Below are 12,539 nucleotides of genomic sequence, written 5' to 3'. Positions count from 1 at the left end.
TGCGTGATAAATATTGATGAATAGTGTGTGAAGAGTTGACTACGCCAACAAATTACTATTCAGATTAATTTCAATCTGACTACGTGTAGAATGGTAATGAACAGACAGCACCAGAACCAGATGGGCTGGTTATAGGCAGGTTGGAGCAAGTGGTTCCGGCACCAACACAAGTAAGTCCTTGCAGCAACAATGTTTTTACAAATTACAGAGCATAGTGTTAAAGGCTTGCTAACTAGTATTGGTGTAGGAGATTGTCAACACCCAGTGTACAAGTAGGGTGCCTCCACAACGGGCAAAGCCAAAGGGACGGAACATGACGGAGTCAGAAAAGAAGCAGGTTGATGTGACAGAGCCGCCAAGTTAAAAGGCTTAATTAAGCGTAATGGCCATCATTTGAACGCATCAGGCGCATTAGCTTAATTAAGTGTAACTTGACAGTCTGTTTTCAACCCACAGGCCGATCGAAACACACCAGAAGTCTCGCGCGACGGCGAGCGCAGACGGTACCAGCATGATACAATTTTACAAAATAGTAAACAATATTAAGGTATTTACAAAATGACTTTTACAAATTAAAGTTCATATAATAGATAATATCAGCGGTAGAGAGAGTCTAACCTGAGGAAGATTTTCATTAGAAACCAACTGAAATAAATTGAAATAAAACGATAACTACGGAGACGTGAGGACGTCACATCGAGCCCACCGATGTTAATCCTGGTTAACTTTTATACCTGAAACAGGGTAAACAACAAACTCTGAGTATACTAATACTCAGCAAGACTTACCCGACTATTGGGTATACTTAGGTCACATATCTAGATATGCAAAGCTTTCTAGCTGGTAGTTTATTTTGCAGAAAAGCAACTAAAAGTGGATCCTTATTTTCCATAATTTAGCTCAGGATTTTTGTATGGTAACCATCATGTAATATTTGCCTCCTAACTAGAGCAATCATGATGGAGCATTAATTAACAGTTCAAAATAATCCTCCTCATATATCATTCATATTCCAACTCATTACTACGATGCGGTGCTGCGATCAAGGTGCTCATATCCGAGAGCGACTGACGGCGAATCGATCCGATTTAACCTTGCAATGTGGACCTAACCAACACGGCACGTATTAGCCCCGTCGGACCATACGGACCAACCATTCCCCTCCCCGCCTCGAACTACAGGAACCAGCCCAATGACATATGGTCAGCCGAGCTCAACGTGAGACCACCAAAAGTAAACATATGCATCCCCATTTCTCCGCGACTACTCAACTACCCCAAGAGTTGGGTGCGGGTTTCTGTACTTTCGAAGTAAGGCAGTACTTGGCTTACCGGTTTCGACTACCTCCTACTCCCGGCATGCGGCTAGTATAATTCAAACTCGATCAACAGGGCCAGACAACGGTACGGTCCTCAATCGACTCGAACGGGCTAAGACACACAGGAACCATGTCCTGCTGCCATACCTATACATCATCATCATTCCCCGCCCGGTCAATTTCAACAACTCAGGTACTGTATATAAGTATATAACCTATATCTCGCGAGTAACCGGAAATTACTCGACTTCTAAGTATCCTATATCTCGCGAGTGCAAAAAGTCACTCGACTTCTATCGAGAAGTATTAAGCATAGCATTTCTATCGTCCTATACATGCTAGTATAATTCAGGGAAACCTAGAGATCATGCAACTAGGGTTCCAATCAACTCCTGAAATGTAATGCACAAGTAATAAATACATATATAGGTGTCATAATTTCAAATAATAGGATGTGCACTGGGGCTTGCCTGGGATTAACACTGAGTAAGTGTTAGTTAGATGATACTCGCTTGGCAAGTACCTTCCTTCGGTCATGCACATCGGGATCCATCCATACATCTTCTAGATGTGTCCACCATTCACCGTCTTCTGACTCGGCTCCAAAATCATGTGCTTCACATCCATGCGTTGTACATCTAGCGTACCTAAATGAGATGCACCAATGCGGATGTCTGAATGCATGGTAGTGTAGTAGATGATACAGCAAAAAGGACAAGCAAGGCTGGCACAATGTCACGATTTCATGGACACGAGCATAATGCCATGTAATGCGATACGATTAAAAGAAAGACATGACTGGGCAATCATTTATCGAGTAAACACAACAAACAAACTCAAAAGGCAATTGGGTTGGTGCTGAAATACTAGAGTTCATTTAATTTATTTTAGCCTGAAGTATTTCCTTCTAGAAAGCATTACTAAACTTATTTAGAAAAGCCAAGCAATACGATAAAGCAAGAAGGATTAAACTAGAACTTGATGTAACAAGCGAGCAAGCATAAGCAAGGTAAATAAAGACAAACCACATTCTGATATATCAGATTTATCATGATTTATACATGAACAAGAATTTAATAGCTGAATTTACCATTCAGTATAGTATTTATAAAAAAGTTTGTACAACTAGAGAGCAGACACAGGCAACATACAGAGAGATGCTTATCAATAGTTGCATCAACCCTACACTAGCTTAACACACAAGCACTTCATACAACCAACAAGTTAGTGGTAATTAAAGTGTTTCAAACTTTTGTTAGACAGCTCATGAAAGCTAGCTCCGATGACTAATCACCAGTCATGACATCATATGTACAAAATAAATGTTTATTTTCTTCTAAACCTAATATCCATGTTCTTAATATTAAACAAGCCTATTATGAGGTAAATTAGTAACTCAGGATATGAAATTCTTACCTTAAACTACAAACATTATCACTAGTTTAACATGAAATTGCTAAAGCATTTGAATTGTTACAACTTCATTTAAGGAATTATTACAAATTATCCACATAAAGCATTAACAAGCAATTATTGATTTCCAACAAAATATTAAACTAAAGCATGTCATTTTATCTACCCAAAGCATATATCTAGTCGTGAGGAGCATAACAAAATAAGTTTCATCACTTATGGTTCAAACTATAATTTACTAGGCATTAAACAAGTTTAGCACATTTTCTATTTTTACACCTTTCTATTATTCATAACAATTTATTAAGCACTATCCAACTTAAATCAACAACTCAGTCATACATGCATCAATAATTCTGAAATTTTTACCACAGAACATACATCACATGACCAACCTACCATAAAAATTTCACAGCAAAAAGGAGCAGCATAACTACATATATGATTTTATCCCTAACAAGCATGGAAAAAAAATTCTAGGACAATATTTTTCTACCAACACATGTCTTATTATAGGTTCACTGCATAGATCTAATCACAAGGATTCCAAAACATCTTTATTTTCTATTTTATGATTTTTCTACAATTTTTAAATGAATTTACAAGTTTACTGCCAAATTCTAATAACAAAACTAATTATTGCATCTAGGTCCCTAGGTTTTGCAGAAAGACTCTGAAAAGAATTGGAGACTTGCAATTTGGCCCTTGGCCGGATTGAAAGCAGGGGCGGCCGGTCACGGCCGGATTCTAGTGGGCCTCCTCGCCGGCGGCGAGGGTAAAGGGGCGGAGGAGGTAAAGGGGGTCGGGCCGCACCTTTTGGTGGCCGTGAGGCATAGGGAGATGGCCGGAGGCGGCTTGCCGGCGTGCAGGGTGAGGGGGCGGCGGTGGTGAGCTCACTCCGGTGAACTCCGGTGGCCGGGGCGGGCGGAGGAGAGGCCAAGGAGCTTCAGGGAGCCGAGGTCAAGCGGATTTGGGGGTTAGTGGAGGGCGGGGCGAGCTCGGTCGATGGCTCGGCGTGGAGGTGCAGGCGGCGGCCATGGCGGGCGTGGCGTCGTGGCCGTTCCGGCTGGCACAGGGCCAGATGGCGGCGTTGTGGGGCTAGGCGAGCAACAGCGCGGCCGGGCAGTGCCGGCGCATGCGAAGGCGCGGCCCGGTGCAGCTCGGGCACTGCTCACGGCGTGCGGCGGTGACTGGCGGCCATGGCAAGCGGCGGCGAGGCTAAACGGCACGGCGCGCGCGGCGCACAAGCGTGCGGCGAGCGCTCGCAGGTAGGCAGCGCAGGCAGGCTCAGCCGGCGCGGCCTTGGCGGCATCCGCACGCGAAAGAGGCGATGGAGGGGGTGAGAGGGGCAGCGGCAAGCAGCAGCGTGAGACGCGCGGCGCTCTGGCGGTGCCGTGGCCAATTTGGCTTTGGTGACCCCGGGCAAAATATCGGGGCGTTACAGTTACACTGGGAGCAAAGGGTGAAAAAAAAAGGGATTAGGAGATGCTCAGTATGTGGGTTCTACACGACTCATAACTCGTGGACATGCCCAACCTTGGAACACAACCAGCAACGTCTCGAAGCAATGCGGAACAAAAAGAGAGGGAGGCCACCTGGTGCTAAGAACAAAAGAGCTCCGACTGCACCAGTACATGGAAGCGTGGGGTGGGACCTAAGGCCGGGAAAACAACATAAGTTGATGGCTAGTCCATGTGAAGCTGAGTTGGAGGATGAAACTGAATCAAGCGATGAGAGTGACATGGAAGAAGCGTACTTTTCAAAGGATGATTAGAAGCTCGTAAGGAAAAGCAGAATCTGTTAACAATGTTGGAAGTTGCATGTATCTCCGTTTGGGGTCGAGTGTAGAACTATCTTATTTTCGTTTGGGAATTGGATTCCATTTGAAGTTGCATCAACGCAGGCCACAAAATGACCTTTATTTTGCTTTGCACGCCATGATATGTCTATTCATGATATTAGCAATATTGAAATCTTTTAATATTTATTGGTTGCTGGTTACAACAATGGCAGAGGCGTGGCGGTGGGGTTGTTAAATAAGAATATGTGGAGAGAAGGGTTCAATGGGAAGATGAGATCGGCCAAAACAGCCAGGTCAACATGCACATGAGTGTAGTACAACAGAATATTTTGCACATACATATCGAAATTTCTGCATCGAGAAGGATCCTGTACCCATAACATTCAGGTCTGATAATATAATCATCATATATAAGGCAGCTGGCAAAACAAGGCATAAAAATTGAATCTGCCAAAGCAGCGTCGGAAAAGGACTGAGCAATAAGGGCACCAGTCAGAGGGGTGGTGCCAAACTGGATCACCGTTGTGCTACAAAAATTACAGTAATAAAGTAAAGAGCATGCAAGTTGGCGAAGTTACAGCTGAGAATGTACATATCCTGACCTTCTGTATGGAGAGTCATCCGCACACAAGCATCCCCACAAGTTCAATGATGCGTTGACACTGGGTGGAGGGCGAGACATAACACCGTACTTGAAGGGTGAACAAAATCTATCAGGCTTTCGTGTAAATCGTTTCCCTGCTCTGAGTTGTGGCCCATATAACGTGCCTGAGACATTATTTGTAAATGCAGGAACTACATCTGGGGGTGCATCGTCCAAAGAGAAATTGTTGACATGTGATGGGCACGCAGCTTCATTTGGCGCAATCTCCGTGCTTTTAGATGTTTCCCCGACAATGGAATGTGATGGATGCTGTGCAATGAGGGACAAATCAACTGAGAGGGGTAATAGAACTTGCCAGTGTTCCTAGATTTCTCAAAGACATAGAAGGGTGTGGGTGGTAGTGGAGGGGCTTACATTACCGTCCGGGCTACCATGAGGTGGGTTAGCAACCGGTGACAGATCTCCATATTGGCCTTGTGCATAACCTAGAAAAGGGAAATCCAATATTAGCGTAAAGCTTCATAAGTCATGCCCGAACGTGTTGCATATTATAGAATGTTATAGGCATCGATGCATACCTGTGTGGGAAGAGTCTAGGATGAAATCTCCCCTATTGATATGGTGTCTGTGGGCAGTACTTGGGGCCCTCGTCGCACTTGGTGCATCCTCTAATACTTGTAGTACAAGGAAATATGGAAAACGAAACAAGTTTAGAATGATGGAAAATTTTGAAGAATATCAAACCAATTTGAAGGCAAAGATTTGTATTACCTGTGTGAGTATCAACAAAGTCATCTTCATCGCCACAATTGTTGCTCCGTGAAGGCTCCCCAATAGGGTTGGGACCAGACAACGACGTCTGTGCGGAAATAAGCTCCTCTATTACCGGCTGCAACTTTTCAGCTAGGTGGATAGGAGCTCTGACAATGTTGTTTACAGAGGCTTGGATGGCACTAGTGTTCTCCGATAGGGTTAAGTCGAACTGGTCCAACGCTTCAAGTAGGGTCTCCGGTGGATGTCCTCTGAGATGAGCCAGTGGCCGTGATAACAAATCGCACATGCGAGGGACACAAATCTGGTGGGCACTTGTCATCTCATCAAACCCATCTTTACAAACAGGCACATCACCGTAGCAGGTGCTACTCCGGCTCTTGAACTGCAAAATAGGGTACGATGAGTATTTGGAATGAATGACAGTTTTATCAAGCAATAACAACATGGGATTGTTTTGAAGCAATGCGATAATGTGAGCAAAAAAAAGTATTGCAGCAATAGCAATGTGGGGATAAGTTCACAGGTGGTCTTTCATCAAGATCTTACTAGTATTGAACAAGAGCATATCATGTAAAAAACAAGATACATATGCGTAAACAGATCTGGACAGAAGAGTACATGATTAAACAAAACCAAGTGGGCACAGGATCTGAAGAGCCGTGCTCTGAAAAAAAAGACAATATCTTACCAACTGGGCAAATAAACAACTACTTGAGGGCCATGAAAATTCACGGGATAGCCACGTAGAAAGTTGCAACTATACGTAATGGAACCACAGATCAAAGGACGCAGTACTAAAATAGAAGAGATGGCTATCTAAATAATCATAGGAACAAGAGCCTCTCAGTCAGAGAAACCAAGATATCACTAGGTCCTAATTGACCAGTGCAGCGTGTAATAATTGTCCACGATGGCACAGTTGACAAGACTCAAAAACGTTTGCTGGAAATTGCCCAGTTCTACTAGAGGTCTAGCCACAATTATCTTTTATCAGAGCATGGCAAAAGTTCCATAAGAGATGAGGGAGCACTAAAGGAACTAACCATTATGGAACCATAAGTCCTGGAGCCATCTCTTCCCTGAACCATATCTGCAATGGTTAAAGCATGTATCATGGCATTGTTGTAGAAACTGACTCGAGGGGTGGATACCCAGTCAGGGGGGGATAGGGAGTGGTGAAGGTTGTCCAAGTATAGCACCTGTTGAATAAAGTTGTGAGAAAACAATCAGCAAGGGAAATGAAAATGTAAAGATACAAAATCTAATAAAGTAATCTGAAAACATGAGAGGATATAAGATAGAGGAAACAAACAATTAAAAATACAGCACAGCCATATATTGTATGCGTAAATTGTTCCTTATTCCTCCCGTGCCATCTACGAATTGAGGCCTGGAGATCATCGAATACAGACTGGGACAGGTCAACTGCACTGAAGAATTCAGGATTCATAGCCTTGCTAATGTTGCTTGAATCAATGTTAGAGCTGCTAGTTGGGAACAACAGGCAATTGAAAACAATCATAAAGCTATTGCGGCCCCCGAGTCGCCTGCTCGGGCGGCTCGGGTGGATCCCGCCGCCGCACCCCTCCGTCCCCTCCGCCACGTCCTCCTAACCACGCCGCTGCTTGAGTGTGCCGCCGGAAGTCCGTGCGGACGCGAGGACAGCAGCGGCGAGGCCATCTCTGCCCTGCTGTGTGCGCCCTCCCCAACCCTTCCACTCCCTGATCTAGATCGAGTTTCGTGGATGACGGCGACAGCAGCGTGGCCGGCGGCTGTGGCGCGTGGTGGCTCCCCGTGGCGGGGACATCGGCGGCTTGCTGCACCACGGCCATGCCTCCCTGCCGGCGGCCCCTTTCCTGCACCTGGCGAGACCCTCTATGGCAGGGGCCCGACGGCCGGCGGCGCGGCGCTGTGGCGGGTCTGACGGCCGGCAGCCAGTGGCTTGCGATGCGGAGTTCGTGGAACTGCGGCATCGATGGCGGCGGCACTGGCATGGCTCCCCGTGGGGGGGGGGGTCCCGGCGGCCGGCGGCGCGGCTTCCGTAGGGTGGCCGGTGGCGCAACATCTCGGTACTTTCATCTCCGCTGGTTCCTAGTCGCGCCGCTACAGTCAGAGCTCACTAGAGAGGTCTCGATGGCGCTGGGCTGTCGCCCCCCTCAGTGCGCGAGGATGGCGGTCGTGGTGCTTCTCCATTTTCGTAGTGCGGATCGCTGCCTGGTGTGATGTGCATGGGTGAATTTGGCGGCGCTGGGCGAAAGCCTCGGCCAACATCTGTTGGAGCTGACGACGGCGACACTCCTGGGTGCTGCAACCTTTGTTGGAAGCATCATTGAAGGTGCCACCTCCTCACCTTGTGAATTCTCCGGAGGAAACTCTGCCTGGGTGATCTAGGCGGGCGACGGCGGCGTGAAGCGTCGTATCCTCCCTGGAGGCGTCACCTTGGAATTCGCACATTATCCCGGTGGGGATCGGCTTAAGCGGAATGTTTCGGCACTCATGTGCAAAGTATATGGATTGAAAAGGGCTAGCAACGGATAATCTGGACATCAAGCTTCTAGCAGGCGAGTGATGTGATGGATTGATATCGCGTGAAAATATTGCAAGAATGAAGCGAGAACGAAGAAGAAGATTGAAGCTTAGTCTTCTAGATTTCTTTCTTTGTTTTATTGTTTTTTATTCTTGTATTTGTGAAATCCCTCATCTGAGGTTGGAGTCTAAGAACTCTTGTAATTCTTTTGGCTGTAGTCGTTCGCTTGTGAGCGAATGATCAAGGCCGGAACTCTTTCCTTAATCTAAAAAAAGGAAGCATGTCATGAAAAGCGAGTCCACCCTGCCCTTTAGTATCTCCTCCTGCAAATTGGATATGTGGATCGGATCATCATCTGAGAGACACTCCTGATTTAGATCACTAATCATCTGCTTCCAAAACTGAACATCTTCCATTCGGGAATAGGAAGGTATGGTGGAACCTCCTTTTGGCAAACCAAGAACCATGTGGATTACTGAAGGTGTAATTGGCAACACCTTGCCTGGGCCAATGCGTATTATCATGTCAACTGGACTGACCCTATCCATGATCCAGGTAAGCAAATCACTGCTCTCCACAGCATCAATCTGCATCATGAGGAGATGACCAAAGCCTAGAGCTTCGATGGCCGCATACTGGTTATGGTTCAGGAGTTGAATAGTGAAAAGGAGGTCACTACTCACTAGGGTTGCACCTAATGTTGAAACTTTGAGATGGCTTTGCAGACCGCTTTAATAATGGGGGACCTTGCCAAGGGTAAAAATGCATTGGGTTCAATGGGTAAGATTGAAAATGGCATGAGAATATTTTAGACCATACGAAAGCAGAAAAGCTGTACGAAACACATTGCGATTTTATGAACCATGTAAAAAAGGGCAGAAGGAGGCATATTATTGATATGTAATGCAAATTGTTATGGGCTCGTACTATGGGATCAAATTACATGAGGAAAAAACAATCATAAAAGCTATTAGTCAATGAGCTTAAATATTGTGTGAATATCTATGCGCTTAAATATTGTGTGTACATTTGAAAAATGAAAAGTCACTTGATGTTGCATCAATACCTCTGTGCCTTCACGAGTCACGAAATAATCAGTTAAACACCTGGAATTGTCATGTGCCTTGTTCTTTTCATTTGAATACCGATATGAGGACCGCGACTTCTTCTTGCGGTAGACACCCTCAACAACGGGACAAGCAGCTTTCTTCCGACCACGGGCATGACCATCCTCCATTAGATGACCAGCGCAATCATGAGAAAGATTGCTCTTCCGGACCACTGAGGGACCAGGCGGCAATTGGACAGACAACTCGGGACCACCGACAACTACATGCGAGGACCACATATCGGGTCGGAGAGGAACCTCAAACCTAAAATGCAGAAAATAAAGTATAAATATAAGTCGGTGGCATGGATCAATTGCTGAAGAGCAACACACAGGTGACAATCAAGTTGATTAGATCCACATACCTCTCGTGTGTGCTCTCAAACACGGCTATCTTGGGATTGATAGGCATCCTATCCACCAACCTCTGCCCAGTGTCCACCCTAGTGAAAAGATTAAAAAGGGAATATTCATGGGTAAGAGGGTTAGTATAAATGGCTACAGCACAGTTAGGATAGTATGGTTTAAGCAATTTATGCACAAGATCAATCAACCAGGTTCTGGAATTGATGTGCCAGGCAAATAAATGTGATAAATAGGACACATATTTAAGAACTTCATTGACAATTAATTAAAAAAAATTGCTGCGCATATGACCTTGTAGTTGAGTTGGCCTGCGGCGAACTACGCTGAGCATCTTCAGTGTGTGCGGACAGCGAACCTGCGCATTTACAAAGGTACAAGTGCATGAAAAGTAAATGCATGAGCTATGAGTTTTACTACACATACAAGTTTGATGCTTGAGTAATAAACAGAATGAACTTAAGTATCTCGCCTCTAGATCAATGGTGGAGCGTATTATTAATGCACCAAACATATAACTAATCTAGCAAAGACAATAGCCTAGGAATGAATTTCAATATACGTAACATATGAAGATACATACTAACAGCATGAATTCATATAACCGACCAAAGGGCTACTCAGTTAGCAAAGACATGGAATTGGAGTACTATGGACTAAGCACTGCATACATTGAAATATAATGAATCGAAATATATCTTCGCAGAGCACGGCATACAGTGAATGGGAGACAATTGCGCACCAGAAGGCTGCATCGGGGCAGGGTCTCTCGAGGATGGTGTGAGGGGGGTTAGCCGAGGACGCGAAACGTGTCAACAGGAGGGTCGACAGCGGTGCAGCGTCTCGCCGGTGGAGCAAGCGGGAGGTTCCTCTATGAACAGTGGCCGGCACGGACAGCTTCAAGCTGCAGCTCGACGGGGGCCGTCGGTGAAGGGCCTCGGCGGGTCAGCGAGATGGGGAGAACAGTAGAACCGCCTCACCAGAGAGACACCGGCGGGGGACAGAGACGCAAGAAATTGGGGAGCAGATGGGGGAACCTCATAGGAGCGCGCAAGGCAACGCGCTGACGTCCAGAGGCTGCAGGTAGCCGGTGGCTAGGACCTCTCCGGACGGCGAGAGGGGGGCGACAGGACCGCGCCTCACCAGAGGGTCACCGGGGAGGGCCCGAATCGCGAGATTGGGGGCCAGACGAGGGTGCCTCGCCGGATCGGGAGGGGGGACGGCCGCGCAGCCGTTCGCGTGGGTCGCCCGAGGGTCACCGACGGGAAGCCCGCCGATGGCAGCCGGCGGCGCAGGGTGTCTCCGGGTCCAGCGGAGCAAAGTGTTCAGGGGCGGGACGAGAGCCAGCGAGGCAGGAAGGCACGGGGGAGAGCGGCGCATGAAGGCAGGGGGGAGGGCGGCGGCCGGCGCATCACCGGGGGATCGCCGGCGGGAGGACGAATGGAGGTGCGGAACTGATTCGCCGGCGGGCGGACTGGGCGGAGGATCATGGGGCACGATCTATTGTTGCGAGCTGGGGACCGGGAGGTGGGGCAAAAACTGGCGGCTGTAAAAAAACCGAATGAAGAAAAAACCAGACGCAGTCTGGTCGGGTCCGACGGGGGGCTCGGGTATAGAATCCCTTATTCTATACTCAGGGTACCAATAGACCTACTATATATATAATATTGGTCCTAGACATTTTTATATATAAAGAAATTCACACACATATATATATATATATATATATGTATGTGTATATATATATATATTTGTAGAGATCTTACTCACACTGAATTCCAATACATAAATTTAATTGAAATACAAAAGTATAATTAAAATAGAAAAAGAACTAAGAAAAAAAAACTGAAAAAAGGACATTTGGTCCCGACTGGTAACACCAACCGGGACAAAAGGGGCTGCCAGACTCGGGACAAAAAAGACCCCTCCCTTTTGTCCCGGCCTGGCGGTCCCGGTTGGGAAACCGGGACAAAAGAGATTTTCCAACTGGAACAAATTAAGGATTCTATAGTAGTGAGAGTAGTTGTCCAGGGAAAAAAAACTCAAAAGAGAAACCGTTGCCAGAAGTACCCGTTGCCAGTAGGCAGGCAGCCTCTTCTGATACATATGATATATACATGGATAAAGGACCTACAAAGAGAATCGCAAAAACTGATTAATGTTTTCTTGTATCCTTAATGGTTGTTATGTTTCTTAGTAATAATCCTCTAATGTAACTCTTTCCAGCACACCTTCATTGGCTGCACGTTGTAAAACTCCTTTTATACTTGAGAAAAATAAAAACAGTTTTCTTGCAAATTCTTTTTTTTTGACGGGGTTTTCTTGCAAATTCTAGAAGGAAAAAGAAGAAACTAGTAGCAGTTTCCTATTCCAGTGGAGTTTACTCATGCACAAAAAAAAGGTTTTGGTTTCAAAAATCTGCAGCAGTTGTTCACAATGACACTAGCACAATACATTACTTGAAAAATGTGGAGTAAGCAGCTACTACACACATTACAGGAACAGAATTACAAGGCTGATTCTCCACCGCTGCAGCTGGCTAAATTTCAAATGTGCAGCAATTTCTCTAAAAAAACTGAATCTTGTCTAGAAAAAACATAGAATCACTAACATTATTCACATTGTCTCAGA

The 12,539-nt window shown here is 45.9% G+C and overlaps 1 protein-coding gene across 1 annotated transcript; it reads right to left on the bottom strand.

Annotated features, from left to right (window-relative positions):
* Positions 1–711: 711 nt before the first annotated feature.
* On the bottom strand, positions 712–6,196 carry LOC120669324. Its single transcript, XM_039949095.1, has 5 exons — positions 5,908–6,196; positions 5,551–5,621; positions 5,135–5,445; positions 4,872–5,059; positions 712–734 (listed from the first exon to the last, which is right to left on the bottom strand). The coding sequence occupies exons 1-5, from the start codon at positions 6,194–6,196 to the stop codon at positions 712–714; spliced, it is 882 nt and encodes a 293-aa protein (XP_039805029.1).
* Between the last annotated feature and the right edge of the window lie 6,343 nt (positions 6,197–12,539).

This window comes from Panicum virgatum, chromosome 4N (genome assembly GCF_016808335.1).
Source record: "Panicum virgatum strain AP13 chromosome 4N, P.virgatum_v5, whole genome shotgun sequence".
Taxonomy (NCBI): Eukaryota; Viridiplantae; Streptophyta; class Magnoliopsida; order Poales; family Poaceae; genus Panicum; species Panicum virgatum.
The sequence above is the reverse complement of the archived record's forward strand: the minus strand, read 5'-3'. Positions and strand labels throughout refer to the sequence as shown.